General features: G+C 44.9%; 1 protein-coding gene across 4 annotated transcripts in view; it reads left to right on the forward strand.

Annotated features, from left to right (window-relative positions):
• The window catches only part of GRAP2 (GRB2 related adaptor protein 2), a 70,765-nt gene that overhangs the window by 22,405 nt on the left and 21,025 nt on the right, over window positions 1-27,335 (forward strand). For 2 of the 4 annotated variants that reach the window (XM_069586082.1, XM_069586086.1), the window contains exon 2: window positions 25,293-25,384. In XM_069586082.1, coding sequence (XP_069442183.1) covers window positions 25,307-25,384 — 78 coding nt within the window. In that variant the 5' untranslated portion in view covers window positions 25,293-25,306. Of the gene's footprint in view, window positions 1-25,033; window positions 25,385-27,335 lie in introns of those variants that run through there. The other 2 variants (XM_069586083.1, XM_069586085.1) reach the window with 2 other exon arrangements.

Genomic DNA, 27,335 nt, shown 5'->3' on the forward strand with positions numbered 1-27,335 from the left:
GTGCTGGTGTGCCTGGGGCCAGCCTCTAGGAAGGATGCAGACACACAAAACTGCCCAGGTCTGGCTGGTGCTGGGCCCACAGTGACCAACCCGAGCCTGAGCTCTGTCCTGCAGGCCCGGGAAGCATGTGAAGGGTGTGTTTTAAACAAATCACTCTGGAAACAATGAAGAAGGGAGACTAGAGGCCTTTGAGTCTAGAGTAAGAGAGGAAAAGCAGGATGCTGAGTTCAGGAGACAGACTATAAAGCCTCACTAAGGAGAGGGTGAAGCAAAGAAGGGAGTAAATATTAGACATATTTAAAAGATAGGGTTTAAAAACACATTAGAGGGTGGAATGAATGGAGAGAGTAGAATTGATATACACACACCACCATGTATAATACAGCTAGCTGGTGGGAAGCTGCTGTACAGCACAGGGAACTCAACTCAGTGCTCTGATGACCTAGAAGGGTGGAATGAGGGGGGTGAGATGGAAACTCAAGAGGGAGGGGATATATGTATACGTATAGCTGATTCATGTTGCTATACAGCAGAAACTAACACAACATCGTGAAGCAATTATTCAGTTCAATTCAGGCACTCAGTCGTGTCAGTTTGTGACCCCATGGACTGCAGCCAGTCTTCCCTGTCCATCACCAACTCCCGGAGCTTGCTCAAACTCAGGTCCATTGAGTCAGTGATGCCATCCAACCATCTCAGCCTCTGTCATCCCCATATTCCAATTAAAAAATAAATTAAAAATAAATAAAGACCCAGTAGAGAGGGGTGCCAGTTTTGCGGAATAGGAGGAGAAGAGAGAGAGGCGCTCGGAAGGACGTAGAGGTTTCCAGGGTGGACCCCTATGTGGGCCATAGTGCCATACTGTGCCCAAAAGGAGCAAACACAAGTAGCACAAATCCTTCTAGAAATGCTCCTCAAAGACTTGTTAAAGGTCAGCAGGGAATGTCAATGTCATATGCAAAAAGCAATATGCATATTCCCTACTAGTTATTCTTTTCAAAAGACCCCTTAATATATGTTACTTACAAGAGCTAAGATAATATTGATGTGGGAATCTTAATAATTGATTTTCTAGGTACAATAAGATATTAGCATTGTTTCAGTTATCTGTGCCTGATAACTACTAAGGTATCTACTTATTCATTTACTTGGTTATTATCAGTCTCTCCACCCCCCTCCCCACTAGAGGACAAGCTCCAGAGATCAAGGACTTTGCCTCTTCTGTCCACATCTGCATCCCCAGCACCTAAAACAGTATTTGGCTAATGGTAGGTGCTCAATAAATATTTATTTGTTGAGTAAATGAATGCATTTCCATGTGGGCAAAAAGAAATCATCATATCCTTTACTAATGAGGAAAGAAAAGAAAAAAAAACCTGGACTTATAGCAATTTTTCATGAACAGATCCAATTTTGCAAAAATGGAACTGACGTTTAAAAGATATTTTTCTTCCTGAAGCTCTGCTTCTGGGAAAATCACAGCTGCCAGCTTAGATGGTGGTTTTAACTGCCCAGTTTCAAATTCTGCACAGTTAAAAAACTGCCCAGCTACAAATTGGCAGAGCTCAGCTTCCTTAAGTGCTGTTGGATCGGTAAGGAAACAGTGATTTTCCTTATTGATTTCATGCCAGTTCCTTTTTTGTGAAAATTCCCATGTGCTATTCAATGGAACATGTACAAGAAAACCCAAACAGTGGGGGCCCGAAATTAAACAGGTCCCTCATGTTCGTCTCTGGTCAGGTGATGTCAAAACCTTTCTACTTTCAGGATGAAGCGTTCAATTGTTTTCCCCTTTATATTTAGCAGAGAGCTTATTGCCCCTGGTGGACTACACATATGCTCCTTCTGATCTGTGAAATAACTCATTCCTGGATGAACTTTAAGCTCCCAAATAGCGCATGTAAAATGCTGTTTATGAAACGTGGGAGAAATGTTTCACGTTCTCATTACTCCAGCACAGTTGCACCAAACCACTCTCTCCAAGGTTCCTTTTTTCCCAAGAAGAAGGAAAAACAGGGACTTCTCTGGTGGTTCAGTGGCTGGAACTAGGTACTTCCATTGCAGGGGGTCCCAATTTCAATCCCTGGTCAGGGAACCAGATCCCACATGCTACAACTAAGACCTGGCACAGTTTATTAAATAAATAAATATTTTTTTAAAAAAAATTCAACATCACTATGATAACAGTAATAGTAACCACACTTCTGGTGGACTTTATTCAATAGTCTCATAGAGGCTGCAATGTGGAAAACCCATCAGCAGCGAAAAACTTTCCATGAGCTGGATACTATGCCAGGTCCACACCCTGCAAAGAGGAATGAGGCATGGTTCCTATCCTCTGGGGCTTACAAGTTAGCTAAGGGCAAGAAGACCAGAACCACAAGGCAAATTGAATAGCTACTAATGAACTAAATGGTCAGTGAGTGCTCCACGGGATTCAGAAAAGGACAGGGGTCATCAGACAGCATTCCCAGAGGAGACGGACTAGGATTTGAGTTGGACCTTTAGTGGGGAGGCTGCAGTGAGATAGAGAAGAGTGCTAGGAACACTCCTGGATGCCTTTGCTAGGAGTCCCAGCTGGCAGAGTTGCAGGTTGTAGCAGCTAAGGTAGGGGGCTGGATCAGGGGTGGTCTTGAATGCCACTCTAAGATCCGGGGGTTTGATTCTCGAAGTAAAGTGGAATCCTTGAGAATTTTCGAGCAGAAAGGATGTGAGCTAAGCAATGCTTCACAGAAATTAAATCAAACAGAGATCTGTGCTATAAATTTAACTGGGGGTCTTCAGAATTGCGATAATGAGACTGTGACCCAGGCTGAAGACTGTAGGGCATCTCCCCCATGCAGCACTTCTTAGTGATTTCTACGAAACTGCTCTCTAGCTGACTCCATACTGAAAGATGGTGAGTGATTCTGTGATCCTGAATGCTGCTCGGAAGAGGTCTCATTCCTTTTAGCCCCACGGTGTGTACATGGACCAGAGCCAGGCATGGTCTATCTGCAAACCTCAGAAAATCTAGGTAACTTAGAGAATAAAAGCTGGGAGGGTTCTTAGAGGCCTCAGAGTCCACCCCCTCGGTGTACCCATCCAGAGGCCAGCCTTGGTCAGGTTCATCCAGCTCATCAATGTCAGGCTCCAGGCATGACCAGAGCTCCTTGACTGCACTCCAGGAAAGTTCCTGCAGTTGGTCCAAATTCTTTTTTTGAGGTGTGCGTATACACATTTCGGCAGAATCCAAAAAAATTGGGGCCCTAACTGAGACAGTGGAAGCTACTTTCCTTGACTCTCCCCAGGATCCATCCCCCCAGATCCAGTCCCTGCCTGAGCCCCCTCTTCATTCCGGCCAACCCCCTGCCTCCATGATTTCCTGCAGCATCCTCTGGCTCCTGGTTCTCTGCTCACATCCTGTTGTTTCTTGTGTCTTGCCACGATTGTGCTGTCTTCTTTGTCCAGAACCCTTACCACCTTCGGAAGACACCCCCACAAACACCCAGCCTCAGCTCCTCCCATAGGTGGGCTGAGTTCTCTCTCCCTGGAGCTCTGTGCTGCCTTACACAAGACTCTATCTCTGTCTCTTAGATGTCTTATAATTGCCTGTTCATGTGCCTGCCTCCCGCCCTTCAACTGTGAGCTCCCTGAGGGCAGGGACTTAGTATGCATCACCAAACACTCAGCATCTAGCTCAGTGCCTGGCACCCAAGAGGCATTCAAGTGTCTGATGAATGAATGAATAGCATTTGCCTTAGTGCATTCATTTAACAAATATTTATTGAGCAGTTACTTATGATCAGTACTGTGGTATTCACACTTACGTGTCAGTATATACCAACACACTCAAGCTCCAAATTATGCACTGGTAAGTTATACACGTGGCATGTTCACAGGCACACGCAGCAGAGACCATGTACGTATCTACAAACACCAGAGCTGGCAAATGCAGTAAAGTGCATGCCAGATGTCTCTGAAATTTGCAAAGAACCAAGAACCAAAAATGACAGTTAGCTCCATAAGCCCTCTAAAAGAAAAGAGAAAAAGCATAAAAGAACAAAAGAGCAGAAGGAAGTGGCTATGGGTTTTTTTTTCTGTGCACTTGAGCCGGGGGTGGGGAAGATTTATAAAAGCATTCTATGCTGGGCAGGTTCATATAAGCCTGAGTTCCTCAAGGGCTGGTTTTAGGAGCTGTTAGGAAAATTCACTACGATGCATGAGTCGGGGGATTGTTTTTTATTCCACTGGAAACTGTTAATGAGGACGCTGTTAGCGGCCCCTTCTCAATCTGCCTGATAGAGACAGCGGGTTCACTTGAGCAATTCTGGAACCCTGATCACTGCCAATTAGGGGAGCATTGTCTGGCTGACATAATCAAGTGAGTATAAATATATTTATCATGATTGGAGTGGGGAAGGGAGAGCAGAAAGATTGAGGCAGAAGCTGCCACCCCTTGCCTGGCCCCAACCTGGATCTAACTCAGCGTGTCTGTCACCCAGCGCTCGGTAGAAGCCATCACCGGAATGCACAGTTGAGAATTCAGGACTAGAATTGCTTTCCCCAGAAGGGGCCCTGTCTCTCCTTATTTTTCCTCCTCCCTTCTTCCCATTTTTTTTTTTTTTCATGATCGTTTCCATGAACGCTGCAGAGAGACGGGAAACCAGATGCCCCATTGATCACATTTACATTCTGCCCCAGTGGCCACGCTGCCCCCACTTAGCTTATCTGCAGTTCAAAGTGATCTGGGGGAAGGTGGCAGTGATGAGACTCCTACCTTCTCTGCCTGCCTGGATGTGCCTGTCGGCCTGGCATTGGTTTTATTTCATTGTCGACTTGTGAGACTTTGATGGTAATATCTATGATATGTCTCAGAGCCGGTCTTGAAAGACCCTGATAAAAACAGTTCCCCTGCAGTGGACTAGATATGGGAGGAATGAGTCCTGTTTCAACAGCTAGAAGGTGAGGTGAGTTGAAGTTGTATCTGGTGGTGATTCTTGTTGCCTGCCTGGAAAGCAGGGTCTATTTAAGCATTTGCACGGATTTCAAAATGCAGGCTGCATTTCTTCATCCCCAAACCAATGGCTGGGGTTCGATATGAATGGTCGAGTGGCACAGTTGGTGGGAGATCAATGACAAAACTGACCTCTTGGCTGAATTTGAACTTGGGTCGATACAGAGCCAATCCATCAAAAGAGGGACTTGTTTCTTCTTCCCTCCCTTGACTACTTGATAACAACATTTATAGAGCTGAGCTGATTTCAGTTGTTTCCTCTGCTTTTATCACGTGTGTGCTGCTCTGTCTTGGCCTTGAAGGCTGAAGACCCTTCCCAGTGGCTGTAACAGACGACAAAACCAGTCCCTGTGTCCTGCTCCCACAGCTGCAAATTGCTCTCAGCCTGTCTTCTTGGATTTGACAAAAACTATTTTATTACTGGGAGCACACATACAATACTTGGTGATATAAGGGAAGGTGTAGATACACAGAATAAATAAGGAGCCCATGTAGGAAAAATGTCATTTTATAGAGAGCACTCAGCCTTAAGGCATCTGACCACCCTTATTCAGCCTGTTCCTGCTAAATTTTTCCTTCTTCAGCCGCCCAGGAATTGTCAAGGCTAACCTCTTTCCAGCCAGCTACCAGAAATATGTATTTCTTTTGCTTTTCAGATCTTAATGGATGAAATATTTCTTTTTTTTCTGTCTTCTACCTCTTGCCAGACATATTCGGGTTTTTTTTGAGAAAGTGAGCTCACTTATCACCAAGGAAGAAAGAAAGTCATTCCATATTTACCCGTTAACAAATTACCACTTGCAGCGAAAATACAGCAGCACTCTCTCACTCTGTGAATAAATGTGTTACTCGCCTTGACCAACCCTCGGTCGATGGATAGCCACTGTTCTCTTCAAGTCAGCTTAATTTTCTCTCTTTGGTTTTTGTTTCCTTGAAGCAAAGAGATTCTTGGTTCTTTCTTTGATCCTGCTTTTGAGGAATGCGCCTGTCTCCTTTGAGTCTGTTTGTTTTGTGAGCTGGTTCGATTAACCCCTTAGCGTTTATCGAGGAATGTATTGTGTTGGGTGCTGTGGGTTCTTCTGAAATCCTCCTTGTTTGAACATTGAATGGAGTCACTTATCTGAATGCTGACTCCTTCCTAATCCACCAGTTTTCCTCTGTGTTGATGAGGGCGTGAAATAGCCACATACCAAGAGACAGTATAATCTCATAAACTGAGCTTAAGTGCTGTAGTCAGCAAGACCCAGATCATAAAACAGTACAGTCTTGGGCACTTGGCTTCCCTCTTCTGAACCATGCATTTCTTGTCAGAGATGCTGCTGAATATTTCTCTATATATCTATACCTATCTCTAATACAGCAGTCTATTCCTTGCTGTTCTCTAGAATGAGATAACTGCCAAACAAACACGAAGAGCCTGGTTTAACCTAATAATGCTGGAGCAAATTACAAATGGCTGTAAGAAGGTATTTTTGGCCTGAGCATTTTAGTGGCACTTACTGCAGTGTCTTTGTAGGTCATTTAGTTACAGGGATAAACCTCTTTAACACACACCAAGCTCTTGACCAGGTTGGACATTACATCTTACATCACTTTTTTCTTTTTAGGCAGGTTACTTTTTGCTAGGAAGTGGTAAAAGGGAAGCTAGAGGTCCAGTTAGTAGTACTGTACCAATATCGGTTTCTTGGTTTTGATACTATAGTTTCGTGACATCTTTATCAGGGGAAGCAGGATAAAGGGTAATAGGGGAACTGTCTGTACTCTGCAACTTCCTGTGGGTCCATAATGATTTCAAAAGAAAAAGTTTAATGAGAGAGAAAGAAAATGGGGTGATAATTAGGAGTAATGCAGGCTCATCTTGGTTTTGGCCCCCAACTAGGCAAATATTTATATTTTGTTTGCCTTTTGCTCTCCTTTTCACATACAGATTTTGTGAGCAGTCAGACATAAAAGCCACGGTTCATTTCTCTACAGAAGGGAAGAAAGAAGTAGAATGAGCTAGAAGGACCCCTGCCATCATCCCCACACCCTTTACCTGCACAGACTTACCCTCTGCATCCGTTCTCATCTTGTCCTTTCTTCCTGTTCAAGGGGAGAGACTTCACCTGCTGCTACTGATAAACTCCATCATCTGTACAAGGGATCCATGCCTTCCCGCTGTTTCCAAAGGCTCATCCATCTACATAATCTCCCCTTGTGACTCCTTCTTACCTGGGGTTTTAACAACCATATAATGAGAATAGCTCCCAAATTTATAAGTCCACTCAGACCTTTTTGCTGAGATCCACACCTACAGACAAGAGAAGACCCAGAGTAGGAATCTCCACCTAGATGTTTCTACCTAGATGTTTTGAATTTCAAACTCCTTCCAAAGGATCATTTCTTCCTATATTCTCTTACCTCCCAAAATGTCATCTCTATCTACCATATTGCCCACAGAAGAAAGATGAAAGCCGTTCTATTACCACACTACCCAATATTGCAGCTGCCGGACATGCATGTTATTAAGTACCTCATGTATGGCTGATCCAAACCGAGATGTGCTGTCAGTGTAAATTACGCACCAGACTTAGCTCAGAAAAGAAGATGAAATGTTTTTATATCTTAGACTGATTTCTTGTTGAAGTGATAGTATTTTGGATATATACGATTAAATAGAATAAATTAAATTTTTTCCTTTTCTCTTTTAATGTGCAACTAGAATATTTTCAATTACATGTGTGGCTTGCATTTGTGATCTGCATTCTATTCCTATTGGATGGTCCAGCTCTAGACTCTTCTCTACCTTTTAGTCACTCCTAATTGGTCAAAAAGTCTCAGTGACTCACCTGAGTTAAAACAAGGTTTACCATGTGAGCAAAGTGGGCTGAATTTGCCTTCTAGCTCCACTAGTTTTTGATGCCCATGAACCTGGGGCATTATCTAATCTTTTTGAGTCTCAGTTTCCTTATCTATCAGATGGATTAAATGATAGTTCTTATTCTTCAGTTCAGTTGGTTCTTGCAAATGAAGAGGATAAATGTGAGAGGATACATGTGAAGCACTTACAATGGAGATAAAAGCATAGGAATGCCAAGAAAGAGCCCTCTCACTGTCATAGTTCAGACTCTCATCATCTCAGGCCAAGGCTCCGGCAATAGTTTCTTCATCTCTAGTCTACCATGCCCTCTAACCCTGCACACTGCCACCAGATTAAACATTACCTAATGCAAACAGTATCAAAGCATTTAGTGAGTCTCCATCACCCTTGGGATAAAGTCCAACATCCTTCCTATGCTATGCAAGGCCCTCCATGACCTGACCCCACCGGAAACACCAACCCCACCTCCTCCCAATCCACAATGGCCATCATGAAACAGCTGGGTGTCCCAGCTCCTACTGACACACACCTCTGTCTGTGATATATGTGCTTTCTACTTGTCCACGAGGCTCAGTTCAATTGGCACCTCTTACGGAAGCTTCCCCTGGTCGCTGCTATGCCTGTACCCATACCAGGAGCCAGATATTAGGAGCCACTCCTGTAGCCCCTCATCTACTTGAGGTTTGGCTCCATCGTCACACTTCTCTCGCTTATTTGGTCGACCTGTCTGTCTGTCCTACAAGACTCTGAGCCATCTGAGGGTGGGATGTGTTCTCAGATCCATGCCAGATCTCCACATCAAGCATGGTGCCTGGCACAATGCCGGGTATCTCCTATAGAAGAATCTCCTATACTTTATCCATTCACTCAACAAATATTCACTGATGCTTGTTGAGTGAGTGGATAAAGTATAGGAGATTCTCCCAAGAGGAAGAAGGAGCGTGAGAGCAGTGAGGTCAAACAGCAAAAAATCTGAAGACTAACCCGAGGAGAAATGGATGCTTCTTGGTCGTGCAGACAGAGAAGAGAGAGAGGAAAAATCTGGGCAGGGAGTCAGTCATGAAGGATTTGAAATGAAAGACTGTAAAAAACAAGAAGATCATGAAAAGAACAGAACCACATTTGGTACTGCTGGTGGTTTAGTAACTTCCTCTGCAATGATTCCAGGAAGAGACAAGGCTCTAGGAAGGCAAAATCATATAAAGAAAGGATGAAGTATCAGCAGCCCATTCAGGGATTATTTGTCATCAGGACTAGATACATGGGTGATACAAGTAAATGTCAACCTGATGACTACGTGATGAGACTACTAATAATTTACTGGGGCCGGTGCCCAGGAATTTTTTTTACTGTAGTGCAAATGCCAAGCATGGAAATTTTTGACACGTTATAGATAGGAGAGAGCAGATAGTGAATTTGAGAATAACGATGCGAAATGCCAGAATAATCACAAGAGAAAATTCTGAATGCATAAGAAGGTTTAGAGGATTCCAGCTTTACCACAAACATGGATTACAAGAAAAGTCACTTATGAAAAAGAGAAATTCCAGTATACAAAACCCACTCACCAAAATACTTAGCATTCCAGAATGCATAATAGTAATAGTGTGTCTTTAAACACACACACAATATCAAAAGCAGCAAACAACACCAGAAAGGTAGAGAAAGTGGGAAGTATGACATTTTGTGGCTCACAGGGCATATGAACGGGAAAATACATACTTCTACACACAAACCACAACCTTCACAAGAACGCCTAAAGGCTTCATTCGGAGACCTCAGTTCTCATCCCTCAGGAGAGCCTCCGCCACACATTTTGTGTAAAAGATCTCATGGGACAGGCCTTGTGTGGGGAGAAGGGGCAGCAGGGAGAATCGAGATAAGGGGGTGAAAAGATCAAACAGTGCTGGGCCATCGTTCTTGACCGTGAGCCAGTCTACCCATTCGAGAGTTCTCTGGACAAGGTGAACGTTTAGGATACACTTATGCTAGAAACAATTTGTTGTTTATCTGAAATTCACATTGAACTGGCTGTTCTGTGTTTTATCTCTCACCCCGACTTCGCGAGATATACACTCCCTCATTCATGCTCCCCTTGAGCCACACGTTTCAATAATTGAGGAAAATGCAAAAAGTCAAACTAGCTAACAACGACTATGTGCCAGGCCCCATGCTGAGTGGGTTGGGGGATATATCCCTTGTTTTTCCCCAGCACACCATGAGGTAGGCACTGGTCTTGTTCCTGACTTTTTAAAAATCTTATTTACCTGCTTATTTTTGGCTGTACTTGGTCTTCGTTGCTGCTCGTGGGCTTTCTCTAGCTGCAGTGAGTGGGGGCTACTCTCTAGCTGTGATGCTCAGCTTCTCCCTGCAGTGGCTTCTCTTGTTGCAGAGCATGGGCTCCAGGGCACCCAGGCTTCAGTGGTTGTGGCTCATGGACTTAGCTGCTCTGCTGCATGTGAAATCCACACCAGGGGTCAAACCATGTCCCCTGCATTGGCAGGTGGACTGTTAACCACTAGATCACCAGGAAAGCCCCATTTCTGTTTTAAAGATGAGGAAACTGAGGCTCAGAGCAATTAAATAACTTGCTCAAGCTCACCCATATAGCCAGTAGTTGAGCCAGGATTTGAACTCTGGCAATCTGACTGCAAAGCCTACACACTTGCTCATCTCACTTGACAAGGCGACAACAGCCGGCAAGGGGTAGAGACACTGAGTCTCCAAGAAGAGTAAGAGAGAGTGAGAGCACAGGGGATGAGTAGGGATCCCCTGACTGAGGCCTTACAGGAGCAGTTGAAGTTCAACCAGCTGCTTTTATTTAAGTTAGAGGAGTGTGCCCATGACTTTAACCACGTGCAGTCCCACACTGGGACTGGAAGCTTGATTAGAAGGGCACCAGGTGAATTTTTTCAATCCCCACTGAAGCCCATTTGGGGGCCCTTGTACAGTAGACAACCTGGACAGCTGTACATGCACGGCAGCCTGAGTTAGATGGCAGGAGGAGGACCAGTACAGAGGAAGGATGTGGATGGGCTACTTAGAGAGCAATGAAGAGCCATTCACTAAGGCACATTTGCAAAGGGTAGGTCATGCTCTGAAGTCAGCTTAGAGAGACAGGCTGGAAAGAGATTGCTGCAGGCCTGAAATGACAACAAGAGAGTCTTATTATTTTAAGGTTTTGGTTTTTTTTTTTTTTTTTTTTTTAATGTGGACCATTTTTTAAGTCTTTGGTGAATTTGCCTGTAATATTGCTTCTGTTTGATGTTTTGGTTTTTTGGCCCCAAGTCATGTAGGATCTTAGCTTTCCAACCAGGGACTGAACCCACATCTCCTGCCTTGGAAAGTGAAATCTTAACCACTAGACCACCAGGAAAGTCCCAAGAGAGACTTGAGTGGATCTGGGAGGTAGCTTGAAACAATTTGTTATTTATCTGAAATTCGCATTGAACTGGCTGTTCTGTCTTTTATCTCACACCCCGACTTCATGAGATATACACTTCCTCATTCATGCTCCCCTTGAGCTACACATCTCAATAACTGAGGAAAATGCAAGAAGTCAAAATAGCTAACAATGACTATATGCCAGGCCCCATGCTGAGTGGGTGGGGGAGGGGTAGGGGGCGGATATATCACTTGTTTTTCCGCAGCACACTATGAGGCAGGCACTAGTCTTGTTCCTGACTTAAAAAAAGTTTATTTACCTACCTATGACATTAACGAATTCTGAATAGAACAATGACCCTCAGAAACTGTGTGCGTCGGGACTCTTCAACTCACAGGGGTCTTTGCTCCGTCAAGCAGACAGCGTAGGGTGGAAGGAGGATGGGAGTGCCTCAGCTAATGTGACAGCAGCTGATCCAAGACATAAGAAAAGGAAACAACAGACTGGAAACGAGGACAAGGAACGGGGAACAGAAGACACAAAAGAGGGAAAGCCGAATTCCTTCCACTTTGTATTTCCCCAACCGTCCCTCAAGGAAGAGTTGACCTGTTCTGGTTAATTTTCTTCTCCTGAGGATTGGAAAGGGCCACGGGCATGGCACAGCTTGTTTTCACAGCAAGGCATCTGGTTGCGTTTTTCATGATACCCTAGAGAACAAGATAAGAAAGACAGGCAGAGAGAGAACTACTGAAGCTGGCAGGTCTGCAGTTGATACACAAAAAATAGTGATGAATAGGTGAATGGCAACCTGGAGGGAGTTTTTAGGGAAGGAAACAAGAGTTCAGAGATAACCAGTTTGCTTATGACCACACAATTATTAAATGAAGGAGCCAGGATTCAAACCTAACTCTGCTTGACTCCAAAGCCCGTGTTCCGTTTATTGTGGAGTAAAGACCAAAAAGCCATCGAATTTGCTTATGAACAAACGGTTGGAAGAGATAACCAAGAGGAGGGATACAAAGCCACACCTAGACAAGTTGCGATGAAATAAAGACCTGCCAACAGGGAACAAAAACAAGAGGAAAGTCAGAGAGATTAAAGTTGAACCTCACATTTTCTTTCTCAAAAACATCCCCTGAAGAAGTGGACAAGCCTGGCTTGACCCTCCTTCACATTGAGAAACACTTGGACTTTTGCTGTAGTTGCTATATCCCTCACAGCCAACAGTGTGACACCACTATAAAAATCTTGTTGCTGTTCATTCGCTAAGTCGTGTCCAACTCTCTGCAAGCCCATGGACTGCAACACACCAGACTCCTCTGTCCTCCACTATCTCCCAGACTTTGCTCAGATTCATGTCCATTGAGCCAGTGATGCTATCTAACCGTCGCATCCTCTGCCTCCCCTCTTCTCCTTTTGTCTTCAAACTTTCCCAGCATCAGGGTCTTTTCCAATGAGTCAGCTCTTTGCATCAGGTGGCCAAAGTAGTGGAGCTTTAGCTTCAACATCAGTCCTTCCAATGAATATTCAGGGTTGATTTCCTTTAGGATTGACTGGTTTGATCTCCTGGCTTTCCAAGGAACTCTCAAGAGTCTTCGCCAGCACCACAGCTTGAAAGCATCAGTTCTTCGGCACTCAGCTTTCTTATGGTCCAACTATCACATAATTACTGGAAAAACCGTAGCTTTGACTACACAGACCTTCTGTATAGATCAAACAATTAAATAGTCCTATACTACTTTCCTGGTGGCTCAGAGGATAAAGCGTCTGCATGCAATGCAGGAGACCCGGGTTCAATCCTTGGGTTGGGAAGATCCCCTGGAGAAGGAAATGGCAACCCACTCCAGTATTCTTGCCTGGAGAATCCCATGGACAGAGGAGCCTGGTGGGCTACAGTCCACGGGGTTGCAAAGAGTCAGACACAACTGAGTGACTTCACACACACACACACACACACACACACACACACACTACTCAGCCCAGCTGAAACCACATCTTGACTCCTGAATCCAATTCTAGGTAACACATTTTGAGAAGAATATTGGAAAACTGCAGTGTGACCAGGAGCGCAAGGAGTTAGTGTGGTGGAGGACCTGGAATAATTGGGGAGGGTGATATTTAAGCTTAGACACAGAATTTGGGGCTTGTGAGCATCATCTTCTTATATTTTCTTTTCTACTTACGGGAAAATTTAGACAGAAAATTATCATCAGACATTTTGGGTTCATGTAACCAGTTCACCAAGCTGTTAGTCTGTTCCTTTCAAGTCCACTCGCTCCACCCCTGCCGTGTCCATTCTCTATCATCTTAATAAATTAAGAAAAGACCAACTTTCTGAATCACTTTCAGCTTTGAGAATCCGAGATTTAGGGCCTGCTTGAATAAAGCTGGAAATTAAAAAAGAAAGAGAATGACTTTAAACAAGGCCCATACAGGTGTTCCTCTGTTCAAACAAACTCAAATTAAGACCTACATATCCAAAAAGCAAGAATATTGCAGTTATTCATTTGATGGAAGCAATTCACAATATCCTCCCTTCTGTTGGCAGCTTTTTAGTACCTTTATGGGGTGACTTGATCAATAAAAATGTAATTACCTCCAATTTCTCAGGGATAGACATGAAATGAAGCAAGGCAAGCTGTCATAAGGGTGCGTGTCCGCTTTTGCAAGCTTTTGTGACTGGTGAACTAAAACAATGACCCGAATTCCAATAATAAATGGGGGCTGGGGAATATAAGTAAAAGTGACAAGAAGATTGAAGTAGCTGTGGTCACGCAGTCATCCACTCTACCCTTTGTGCTTTGGTGAAGTTAAGGTGGCCCTGAGCACAGATGGTGCGGGAAGGGAGGAGGGAGGCCAAGAGTATTTGTGGTGTTTGTGAATGGTGTTACAGCCCGGTGACAACAGAGTAAGAAGATGAAGGCTTCAGAGCCCAAATCAATAAAAACAAATGCGAAGCGAACAGAAGGGGGAAAGGGAAAGAGAACATGAAGACACCATAAAATCCTGGTGATAAATTCCAGAGGAAATCATGATGTGAGTAGAAAATAGGAAGTGAAAAAATGAAGCCTGGAGATTTGTAAAATGTCTGTTGGTCTGTCTCTTTCTTGTCTTCCTCTCACATATACCACCATTCCCCCCAGCCCTCCGTACAGGGCTCCTTAAGTCATTTCTGATTCTGTGTGGGTATTTTCAATGCTTCACTCCTGGTTGGGTTTCGCCAGCAGGACTCATGGTGTTTCTGCAGACAATTGTTATTGCTTTAGGAAACAATCAGGATAACATGAGGAAGTGGCTAGTGATATTCATCTTGCAGCAGAGTCAGGCTAGAGGTAACATCTCAGCGGGGTGGGCTCTTTCTGTCTCATTTTTGTTGCTGTTGTTTTGGATTGATGTTTTCATGGGGCTATTTAAACAAGAACAGTGTAGAAGATTTTTAAACAGGGACATTTTAGATATACTTTTTCTAACTAGATTCATGGTAAGTTTCGCTGATGTTTTGAAGACACAGAAAAAGAAGTTGAAAAAAAGCAGAACAGGGACTTCCCTTGGTGGTCCAGTGGTTAAGACTTTGCCTTCCAGTGCAGGGGATGCTGGTTCAATCCCTAAGATCCCACATGCCTCAGGCTCAAACCACAAAACACAAGACAGAAGAAATATTGTAACAGATTCAGTAAAGACTTTGCAAATGATCCACATTAAAAAAAAAAAAGAAGAAGAAGAAGTAGAACACGTTGTAGGAAAAGGTGATGGTGGGAAAGGTTAGAAAAACATGGCATCACAAGAGAGAAACAGGGAGGGAGAGAGAGAAAGAGAGGGAGAACAGAAAGGAAACAAGAGAACAGCTCCTTATAAGTGTATTAACTGAGATTGTTTCCACATCTGCAACTGCCTGAAAGCACAATTGCTTGGTGTAAGGTCAGCCAGGTTTATTAGAGTCTTTGCTCTTTGGCCAAAGAGCAATGTGCTTGAATTTTGAAGGTATGTGAGAATTTTTCCCATCAATTTCTTGGCTGAAGGACAGCAACCCAGGAAGGTTCAGGGGGCCCTAAGCTAGTTAGCAATTATCCTGAACTAGTCCAGGACTTGCGTATTTTGCTAGGACAGAGAAGAAAGAGCACAGCCTTAGGAGCCAGCAGACATGGACCCTAATCTCTCACCTCATTTTCTCATTCATAAAGTGTGAATGAGGGAATTCCCTGGTGGTCCAACTGTTAAGCCTCTGTGCTTCCAGTGCAGGGGCCACGGGTTTGATTCCTGGTCGGGAAACTAAGGTCTTACATGCTCCACGGCACAACAAAAAATATATAGAAAATGTGAATAATAATAATGATTATGATTATGCATTTTGCAAACAGTGGCCCATTGTGAAGCCCTTGGCACGTAATGGATCATATTGATGAATGGAACTTAGTCTTAGCTGGTTCTTGTTTCTAGGCATTGGTGAGGCATGTTCCCTGAGGTCTTCCTACAGGGAAGAGCTGGGACTTCCTGTTTCAAGATAGCAACACAGTGACCGAGCTCTGGGCCCACGGATAAGGTTCAGAAGCCAAATCACTTTAGTGTTTCTCAAACTTCCATTTCCCCACTTCCCGTTGGTCAATGCTATCTTTTCTCGTTACTTACTGGATTGTCTTGATTACAATGCACTGTGATGACATTGCAGCCTGCGGTCCTCAGTAAGCAGGGAGAAGCTCACACTTGCCCAGAGGAAGATGGGGGCAGAGATGGGGGCCTTGAAAAGCTGCAAAGGAGTTTATGCTTGTGTTACGAGTTTTGACATTTTTGAAGTTAAAAACAATTTTTTTTTTCCTCTACGAAACAGAACGGTAGATAGCTAAGAGGCAAAAAGTGCTTTGGAGAAAGAAGCACTAAACTGTCGATTCCCAAGGATGAGCCATACCTTCTGTATTATCTTCCCAAGTGAGAAATCTCTCAAGCCCTGATAAAGAAACTGTAGCACAGAGAACTTGTTTTCCCCTGCTACCAAGTCAGCAACAGACTTGAGCTTTGAAACCAGGTCACTGTGGCTGGCAGCCTCACCTGGCAGAGTGACAAGACAGGAAAAAAAGAATTTGCTTGAGTTTGAGAGCACATACACACTACGTTTAAAGAAAGAGATCTTTTTCTTACAAAAAGCTTGAAAATGAATGAGATCTTATATGGGATGCTTTGAGTTTAACGAGAAAGTTGTGTTTTATAAGCCACACTGGTGTTGACGAAAGAAAAGTAAGGTAATAAATATTCGGAAGAAAGAAGAGCAAGTGACCCTTCTTGTGTTGTTGCTGTTATTCAGTTAGTCACTTGTATCTGACTCTCTGCAACCCCAGGGACTGCAGCACGCCAGGCTTGCCCATCCTTCACTATCTCCCGGAATTTGCTCAAACTCATGTCCATTGAGTCGATGATGCCATCCAACCATCTCATCCTCTGGCACCCTCTTCCCCTCCTGTCCTCAATCTTTCCCAGCATCCGAGTCTTTTCTAATAAGTCAGCTCTTTGCATCAGGTGGCCAAAGTAGCGAAGCTTCAACTTCAGCATCAGTCCTTCCAATGAATATTCAGGGTCGATTTCCTTTAGGATTGACTGGTTTGAGCTCCTTGCCGTTCAAGGGACTCTCAAGAGTCTTCTCCAGCACCACAATCCAAAAGCATCAATTCTTCGGCACTCAGCCTTCTTTATGGTCGAACTCTCACATCCTTACGTGACTGATGATACTTCTCCTGGGCATCACTCAATTCACAACGCAGGGGAGGGGAGGGACCTGCACAGGGGCTGTCTCCTGACTTGTCTCTTCCCTCTTCTACCTCCCTCCCCTTGCCATCCTCTGCCCAAAACAAAACAAAACAAAAAAACCTTAAGGCGGAAAAGAAGAGTTAATTTTAGAGAGGAAAGCATCCTTGAGACCAGTGAAATCTCCATAATCCACAGTGACAGACAGACAGCAGCAGAAGAGCAATTTGATTAAATAAGGATATCAGGAGCTTAGAGGGACTCTCTAGTTTGTGTCACTTTTGTCTGTTAGTCTTTGAAATATATTTCTTTAGCTTCCAAACCTGGAAACCAAGTGCCTTCTAGCTGGGGAGATGACTCCCATTTGGAAAATAGGAAAAAAAAAAAAAATCTCAGGGCAAAGCCAAGGGGTCCAGGTGGGGCTGGGGATCCCAGGTTGGACTGAAACTAAGAGGCTGGCCTCTGCAAGAGGCCCTGATGGAGAGAGATGTTAGAAGTTTGGGCTGGGTGCTACCAGCCTTGCAGTGGATGGTTATGGGCTGAGCTTGAGTCCATCCCAGGCAGCACGCCTTCCCTCCCCACGTTTCCTATCCCACTGCCTGCTGCCCATTAGCTACCTGACATCAGGGACCGCTCTGTTGCTGCTTTCCTCAATGAAGCATTTAGAGGATGCATTGTTCTGTGTGGGACACGCCTGTGCAGGGAGATGGCTTGTTCCCTGAGGCTTCTGTTCATAAGCCACTTCCCAGTGGCTCCAGGACTGGCATCAGCAGGTCAGCCATCAAGGAATCACCGTCCTCGGACAAGCTTCAAAGGCCCCCTCTCCCTCTCGTTGCATGTGTTTACCCAGGTGGTCATGTCAGGGGATTTATCCTTTCCTGGGGCTTGTTGTTGTCACTGTTGTTTAGTCACTAAGTTGTGTCCAACTCTTTTGTGACCCCATAGACTGTAGCTCACCAGGCTCCTCAGTCCATGAGATTTCCCAGGCAAGAATACTGGAGTGGGTGGCCTTTTCCTTCCCCAAGGGCTCTTCCTGACCCAGGGATCGAACTCATGTCTCCTGAATTGGCAGGCAGGTTCTTTACCACTGAGCCACCAGGGAAGTCCTTCCTGGAGCTTAGGAGGAGGAAATAATGAGTCACCTGGGGACAAGAGGAAAATAAGAATGTTCCTGTGGACAAAATCATTTTAAATGGAGGCTTTTAGAGAGCACTAAAATCTCAGCCAGCTAGCCAGAAATGGTTTGGTGGGGTACATTTTGCTTGTCTTAGCTCACTCTGGTTGCAATAAAAACCGGAAATGTTTATATCCCATGGAGAGAGTACCTATGGAAACAGGCCAGATCCTCTTGAGAAGGCGTTGGAGACGCTAAACCCAAAAAGGAATGATCCTGCATCTCTAACTTGGAGATCCAAAGCATAGGACCTGTTGGTTGTAAATTGTTTAAAGCAGAAGCCCCTGGTGGCTGCTCCCAAGTTCACGACTATCTGCTGTAGATGGTAGCGGCCATGATTCCAATTCCCACTTCACCCTCCACACATGACTTCAGATCCAAATCTCCAGAGAAAGGAGAAAAAGGATCTTATGAAAATAGGATTGGAGGCACTCTATTATAAGGGTTCCAGAGGATGAGTTAGGAGTAATTCAAGAGCAGGTGCAGAAAAGGAATTTGTAAGCCTTGTAAGACGTTCAGCAAGAAGGTTATTTCCAGCATGGCTGGCTGATTAAGAGGCACCCTGTGAGCAAGAATTCTGCTGGTTTAGAACAGAGTCAAAATATTGTCATTTGAGAACCCAAAGTGAGGAATGACCAGCCTTGATCTCTTGGTCACACTCAGCCTTTTTCTTTGTTTTCACTTTCTTTTCCAAAACAGATTGATCTGGGTCTCTGGCAGAATAGATAAGCCAAGGTTAACAGGTGAGTGATAGGGCCGTCCACCCTGTGTGTGTGCATGCTAGTCACTCAGTCGTCCCACTCTGCAGCCCCGTGCACTGTAGCCCACCAGGCTCCACTGTCCATGGAATTCTCCAGGCAAGAATACAGGAGTGGGTCACCATTCTCTTCTCCAGGGAATCTTCCCGACCCAGAGATTGAGCCCAGGTCTCCTGCATTGCAGGCAGATTCTTTTACCATCTGAGCCACCAGAGAAGCCCTGTTGTCCACTCTATGAGTATGAATTTTCAAGAAGGGCCCTCTATGACCTTTCTCGGTTTGTTGCTCTGTGCAATGCCTAGTAAGAGATGATAAACAAAGGCAGAAGGGCTCTAAGCACAGCTGGAATGTTAAGATAAAAGAAAACACAGTTGTTTCAACACACATCAACCTAGACCCACAGGCAGGAGTGAGGGGCTGGTCAATTGGAGATGAAAGGGGACCTGCTTCCCAGGGAGCTCAAGGAGAATTGAAGCATCAGAAAATGTGTAGGAGCAGATGTCTTCTGATTCTTTTCCATCGAAGCAATTCTGTATTTTATGGGTTTGAGAGTCTTTGAAATGTTAAAGTTTATGCCTTAAAATGCACCAGAGACAAAGAAGACAGTCGCCAACCTGTCTGGAGAAAGATTGTGAGGGACTCAAGATGCATAGAAAAGTTACGAGATGAAATCCATGGTTTGGGGCGCACCATTGCCCTCTATTGGATTAAATAAATCAAACCTTTAATGTGGGTGCATGTTTCATTATCTCTGGCTGAGTCTGCCAAGAAGTCAGGGCACCTTTGAATGGGAAATTAATCGATCCTTGTAAATGGGTCCCTCCGTCGGCTGCCCCTCTTCTGAGGAAATCAATTACAGTTGTAATTCTGATGGCAGGTCGTTCATCATGTTGCCAGTCTCTCAGCAAGCACTTGCTAGGTGCCACTAAGCACTGGTGAGGTAGCACAAGGCATGTAAGGGGAAATAACAACAACTGCTACTACTGTTCATCAGATGCCTACTGTGTGCCAGAGTCTTTATACACATTTACACACAAGACCCCCATGAAGTAAGGGTGGCTGCTACCGGGTTAGGACGGCAGAAGGAGAAGGGGATGACAGAGGGTGAGATGGTTGGATGGCATCACCGGCTTGATGAACATGAGTTTGAGCAAGCTCTGGAAGTTGGTGAAAGACAGGGAAGCCAGGCGTGCTGCAGACCATGGGGTCTTAAAGAGTCAGACACGACTGAGCGACCGAACTGAACTGAATCGGGTTGGGGATGAAGAAGCAGGATGCTTAGGAAGTAAATGGCACGTCTGAGGTTCAAATCCAGGTTCATCTACTCCTGAGACCCCAGGAAGTTTACAGACTACCAGGGGAGATAGGATATAGCTAAAAACATTTACATGGGACTTCCCTATCCAGTGGTTAAAACTCCTCTCTTCCACTGCAGGGGACACAGGTTTGATCCCTGGTCCAGAAACTAAGATCGCATGCCTCGGGGCATGGCCAAAAATATATAAATAATAAAATAAAAATAGCCTATTCCCAAATGCTCTAAAAAAACAAAAAGAAAAATTTTAAAGACTCTACGGGGTCTGTAAACTATGGCTAGTAGGTAAAATCTGACTCATGTATTTTTTCCGCAAATGAGATGGTTTTCACTTTTTTGAACAGTGAAGGAAGATTATAATAATAATATCTTTTGGCATGTAAAAATTATATGAAATTCAAGTTTCAGTGAGCGTAAATAAAACTTGTTGTTTTTCAGTTGCTAATATGTGTCTGACTCTTTCGGACCCCATGGATGGCAGTACACCAGGTTTCCCTTAACCACCTCCTGGAGTTTGCTCAGACTCACATCCATTGAGTCGGTGATGCCATCCAGCTGTATTGGAACCCAGCTCCGCCTGTTGGTTTACCGTTCTCTCGGGCTGCCTGCCTGAAAAGGGACAGACGCCTGCTCGTGGCATAGTCTGTACAGCCCCCAGAGCTGAAAATCTCCTCTCTGGTCCTTCGCAAAAAAGGTCTGGAGGATTACTAGTCTATACTCGGGCTTCCCCAGTGACTCAACAGGTAAAGAATCCACCTGCAATGCAGGAGATGAGAGTTCAATCCCTGGGTGGGGAAGATCCCCTAGAGGAGGGAATGTCAACCCACTCCAGTATTCTTGGCTGCCTGGGAAATCCCATGGACAGATGAGCCTGGTGGGCTACAGTCCATGGGGTTGCAAAGAGTTGGGCACAACTGAGCCCATATATGTGTGCGTGCACACACACACACACGCACACAAGTCTATACTCCAAGGTGAAATGTTATATATCAATATATATAGGTTTTTACAAAGCATTTGGGTGTTAAGAAAAGGGGAAACTAATATTTATTTAACCCACCATGTGAGGTGGGAGAAGAGATACACAGGTGCGCTCTATTTTAAGACGCAGTGCACGAAAAGCCCAGCCTTTAAAACAGAGAAATTAAAAGGTAGCTATTTGCATAACAAATTTTCCCTTTCATTTTATAAAGGGATTCACCATGGGGTTCCTTTGTAGAATGAGTCTCCATAATGCACGCTAATATGATTCCATTTACAAATGCTCTCTTCATAATAACTCTTCAAGAACAGATCTGTTGCGTACAATGAGCCTTAGCGAGCATCATTTTTTCCTGGCAGCATAAGGTTTCCCACATCTGAAAAGTCACTGACCTTGTCAATTTAGGCGGGCAGGTGGGGAAGTGCTGCCTTCCCACTGACTCCAAGAAGGGCTTTGCCTGGCAGATTGAAAGGGTGCGGATTTCAAGCATGTGTGCCTGGGAAATCCCATGGACAGAGGAGCCTGGCGGGATACAGTCCATGGGGTCACAAACAGCCAGACACAACTGAGCACACACACACAGGATTCCTTCTTTCCCTGAGCCTGAATCTCCCAACAGCTCTGTGCTGTTATGCAAACGCTCTTTTTCAGAGATACAGAAAACGGAAACCTTGGCTGTTCATAGCCAAATTAGGAGGAGCTGAAACTGTTCAAGAAGTTGCTTCCCTGGTACCATTTTGATGGAAACTATGTGTTTCTTCTGAACACATCCCCTGACTCTGGCTTTCCAATGCAGACTCTTTTAAAGAACTGTCTCCCAACTTTTGTTTTCATCCTCTGTGGTGACATATTTTAGAAGTAGATAAACATCCGTAGTCTATAGCCTGTTTTTCAGGGATTTGGATGGTACAAGAAACTTAAATGGAAATACAAGGGCAGATAAAATCGTGCTGAGGGCATCCTGTTGGCATGTGGGGTGATCTATGTCTTGGGGCTGCTAATGGGCATTCCGTGCCATTTGTCAAGTGGGAGAGGGAGAGAGATGCAGAGGGCTGGTGAGGAAACAGAGCCAGCACCTGGGGCAGGAGCCCTGCACAATTCAGAGGCAGGATTCCTGGACAAATGCTACCATCCCCGGGCCTGGGATGAATGGGGGGAAGCGGCTGACAGTGGCTTGGCACCTGAGTGCTGTCACTTCTTATTCACACTCTATGGCAGGTAGCAATGCAGCCGTTTCTAAGACTGATCACTGGAAGGGAAAGCACATTTAACCCATCTGTGCGGCTCTCTGAAGAGGTGTCTGTCTTCATGTTCCCCTGAGGTCAGGAGCACGCTACTGCAAACAGCAGTGAGAAGAAGGCTCTACTGCGTTCTTGAGTTCTTGAGGCTGCTGCCCTTTCTCTCTCTGCCCCACCCCCCACCTTTCCTCTCGTGGAATTGTTGCTACCATGTTTTATCTCCATCATTTATTACTTTTCTCTTGCAGATGCCGTATGTAGTAGTGGTAGGTACAGACTATCAAACAAAATGGATAAATACTGAATAAACTGTGTTAGCTCTGTTTTTTTTTTCCCCTAGGTGATAATTTTTAACTTTTTAAAATTAAAACTAATGGATAGCAAGGAATAGGATATCAATTTCCACACATTTTTATGATCAAACAGAAGACCAACACCTGGGGCTGGCACACTTACCATTCTCTGCTATTAGGGAAGCAGAGAACGGTAAATTCAAGGGAAGAGCTTGCAAAGCCCTGTGATTTGAACGAAAACAGAGCAACCCCCCACCCCTTCCAGCCGGGGCATCTCTCTGCCACCAAGCAGCATCTGAGCGGATTTCATTTCACAAATGGATATGGGATGCAACCAAATTTTTTCAAAGTGATTTCATGAAGAGTGGGCCTGTTTAATTGGGTTTTCTGAGCCAGGATTAATATTACAAGCTGGGGAGCTCTGCAGTGTGCCTCTGTTGGCTTTGCCACACCACCTGCCTCCTGGGGGAAGGCAGAGAAAAGTGCCACCATTCAGAAGCAATTTTCCTTCTGCTTCCAGCCTTCTCACTGAATGACTTAGAGCCAGCCTGGACCAAGCATCCAGGCCTGATCTGAGTTATATGTAATGTAGGAAAGATCTTTCTAAGCTCAAGGTCATCTCTAGAGCATGCCTTAGATTCTTTTTTTCATCTCTAATGTATGTGATTTTCTAATATGTCTAGCATTTGCCCTCCCCTTGTCTCCATTCTGCTTATTAAGGTAAATTTGCATAGAAATGGGATCTTGCTTTTCGGGACCATTCACCTGACACTTGATCTCCTGATGTGACCAGTGTCTGCTGCTGATACCATGAGGGTGACCCACAGGAACCCATCATCCTGCACACCAGAGGCAAGGCCTTAATTAGGGAAAGCTTTGCATGTGAAAGTAATGGGGTGAATCCAATCAGCAAAAGCATTTAGCTTTCACCCAGGAGGACAGAGTACTCCTTCCTGTTGAGTGGGTCATCCCAGGTCACAGAAATTTTAATTTGCCTTAGATGGACAGATCTTGAAGAAAGTGCATAAAAAGTATACAGATTTTGAGTCTGGAAATAAGTTTTGGTTGGTGATAAAGCTCAGGCAGTGAGCTATGCCACTTTACTTTGGCTCCTGAAATATTTTTTGCTTAATATGTCTTTGGGATTTGTAATGCTCATCCCTACAAATGGCCTTTGGAAGACCAAGCAAATGTGGAGAATCAGAGGAGGCACCCCTTGCTATCACTGCTGCAGCAGTCAGCTTTAATCCCATGATCTATGCAAATCACCCCCTCCCACCCCACAACCACTTTCCTTATTTACCTAAATCTCCTCACTTGGGCAGAAATTCCCACTGAAAGGACAACTGTGGTCCCAGTTAACTGGTCATAGACAGTCAGTTAGATTTGAAGGTTTCTGAGCTACAGGGTTTCATACTTAAGACAAATTTTGCAAAACATTAATGCCAAACAGCAACATTCAAGATGATGTCCTGATGGTGAGCAGAGAACCAAAGAACTTGAGGGTCATGGAGAATAAGCATCAAATTTCAAAGAGAAAACTTTATAGGAGTTGGGGAAAATCCGAAGAAAATTATTGCAGCTTTTGGTTAGGCTGTGTCTGCTGAGGATAAGTTCATTCTACAAAATTATTCAAAAACATAAATGCTACTCACTCGGTTTTATCTTGGATAACATCTGGTGTCTATTATTTAATTTCATCTTGACATCCTTCTTCATTGAACATTATGATCACCCTTTTACAAACAAGGAAACTGAGACTCTAGGAGGTTTATTTACTTGCACAAGATCATACAGCTGTCCATCAACAAAACCAGGACTTTGCTCTCTTTCTATTACACCTCACTGTCTCCTAAAAAACCCAACTATATTTCATTCATAAGTTGACTTATTTATCTTTATACAGGTCTCACATATTATTAAGAGGGGCCAATATTTTCACGCAATTCAGAGGCATGAAAATGAAAATTTCCAAAACGTGTTGGCTTCCATAATAATAATAATAAAATTTGGAATCTGAGTCTCCCAGTTCTAAAACGAGAATGCTTTCTACTCTCAAACCATGTAGAAGACAGCTAAGTTCCCCACTGACCAAAGCTGTCTAATTCTCTTAAATGATTCAGATGTAAAAGAGAAAATGGCATCTGTCTAATTAACACCGGCTGGTTAAATATAGCTGCCGAGGGACAGTGTTTACAGAACAGTCCTTCCAGTCCCTCAGGCCCCAAGGTAGCAATGATAGCAAGTCTTCTGTCCTTATCAACCGGAAACAGAGATGCCCCACAAATGATCACAGGCCAGGACAGCAAATGGGGATGAAAGGAGAGGGGGAAGGCAGTCACTGGCCTTCATTTCCTGCTCCTGGCATCTGGGGATTCAGAGAACGATGTCGGAAAGCGGATCCTACGGGGTCAGGCAGCTCTTTCTGAAAACAAAAACCCTTCCTGTGTGCCTGCACCTCCCTCTCCAGCCTGGAGACATTGGATCCTCCACTACCAACCGCTAGGATTGCCCTTCTCCTGGCAGAAAACGTAATGACTACATTATTTCTCTTCCAGCTTCACGTTACAACATGGAAGCCATTGCCAAGTTCGATTTCATGGCCTCGGGAGAAGATGAACTGAGCTTTCACGCTGGCGATGTTCTGAAGGTAGGTGACATGGGGCCCAGGAGAGCCAGGGCGAGTTTAGGTTATTCTGGTCTAATCGTGGAGTTAATCTAACAGTTGAACTGCTTAAACTGTTTCTCAAGAAACACAAACAGTTCTTTCAAAATCTGAAATTCACCTCAACCAAAAAGGTTTCTTCTGAGCACCCGTGCACTAGCCACCAGGCAGGGTGATGGAAATCTGATTGGTATAAGCCACTATCCCTGTCCTGAGATGCTCGTGGTCTGGAGGGGGAAATACATCCATGTGCAGGGCTTCTCATAGATGTTTTGATCTAAGCGCTCAGGAGCACAGGTATGGGACAAGTGATCCCACCTTGAAAGATGGGGTTGTAGGAAGGGGTGGCAATGTCAGCTGTCAGGGAAAGCAGTAAAGGTGAGTCAGGCTTTTGGCTAAAGGCTCAGCACGGCTGGAACTTACAGGCGGAAGGTGTGGGTGGGGATGCCTGGAAAGGCTGCTGGAGGAAACTCAGGTCAGTGAAAACCACTCACACCTGGCCACTCTGGGGTTTCTCAAAACCTGTCTTCCACCCGCACTTGACTTGTAGTGGCAGTTTACTGAGCTGAAGAGGCCTTGGACTTCTTCCACGTTCCATGAGCCACACTTACATGGACTCTGCATCTCAGAGTGCCAAATAGCACAAGCCCTTAAAGAAGTGATGGGAGAGTCTGTGGCACCCATGCCCCCTGGCCTCTGAGCACCTCAGATAGCCTGACCCCAGTCCTCAGCAGTCCATGTGGCCACCATTGTCTCTCCATTAAGGTAAAAGCTCACTATGGAAATAACCTTGTCACACATGAGCAGGGGAATCAGAAAGTGTCTGTAGGGCACAAACCAGGTGGAATTTGAACAATCCCCTTCCTGCCCTCTTCCTAGGTGGTGCTAGTGGTAAAGAACTTGCTTGCCAATGTAGGAGACGTAAGAGAGGCAGGTTCAATCCCTGGGTCAGGAAGATCCACTGGAGGAGGGCATGGCAACCCACTCCAGTCTTCTGGCCTGGAGAATCCCATGGACAGAGGAGCCTGGCGGGCTACAGTCGATGGGGTAACGAAGAGTCGGACATGACTAAGGCAACTTAGCGTGCATGCATTCCCCACTCCGAGTGCTTATCTTTCTAACTGACCCCACTGCGCAAGATCTGGCAATGTGGTTGCCGAGAGCACGCCTTCAATGCTGGAGCTTCTCAAGGTCAAAATACTGCTTGGGCTGCTGACCCAGGAAAAAGTGACCTTCACTTCTTCGGGACTTTACCAAGGTCACTGAAGGGTCTGGGACAAGGTGAGAAGTCCCTCCCTTCCCTGTTGGGTACTGTGACCATGCGGTTATCAACCACTCTGCAGTGTTCGCACCCAAAAGAGGCCCCTAGGAGGTGGATGTAGGGGCAAGTCCCATCCTCACCTCCCATTTCAAACCAAACCATCTGGCTTAAGTTTTCCCTATTCTCCAGAAAAGGAAAAACAAAAAGCAAAATTCTTTCCTCAACTCTGCTTCAGCTCCTAATTTCTTTCCTCTCCTTCATGGCCACACTGGGAAGAATTCTCTGTGCTGGCTGTCTCCACTTCCCCACTTCCCATTCACTCCACGAAACCCTCTGGAATCTGACTCTTACCCACAACACTCCATTAAAGTCCACCAGTGACCTCCTGAGTGCAGAATGTAAGGACCCTGCTAAACACCTATAGGACTTGAAACTGCTCTGTCCCACCTCGAAACGCTGTACTCCACTCTGAATATTTTCCTTTTATCCTGTCTCCCAAGCAACCCACGTCTTCATCAGTGAGGAGCCTGGTACCAGTCAAAAGGAAACCGAATGATCCATAAATGATCCCATATTGTCAATATCACCCATTCTCCCCTTGAGTGTTCAGACTATTGCCACATCCCCTTGACTGACCTCATTCTCTCCTCTCTCTTCCTCCTTCATTTTAAAAAC

This window comes from Ovis canadensis, chromosome 3, assembly GCF_042477335.2.
Source record: "Ovis canadensis isolate MfBH-ARS-UI-01 breed Bighorn chromosome 3, ARS-UI_OviCan_v2, whole genome shotgun sequence".
In the NCBI taxonomy this organism is placed as follows: domain Eukaryota; kingdom Metazoa; phylum Chordata; class Mammalia; order Artiodactyla; family Bovidae; genus Ovis; species Ovis canadensis.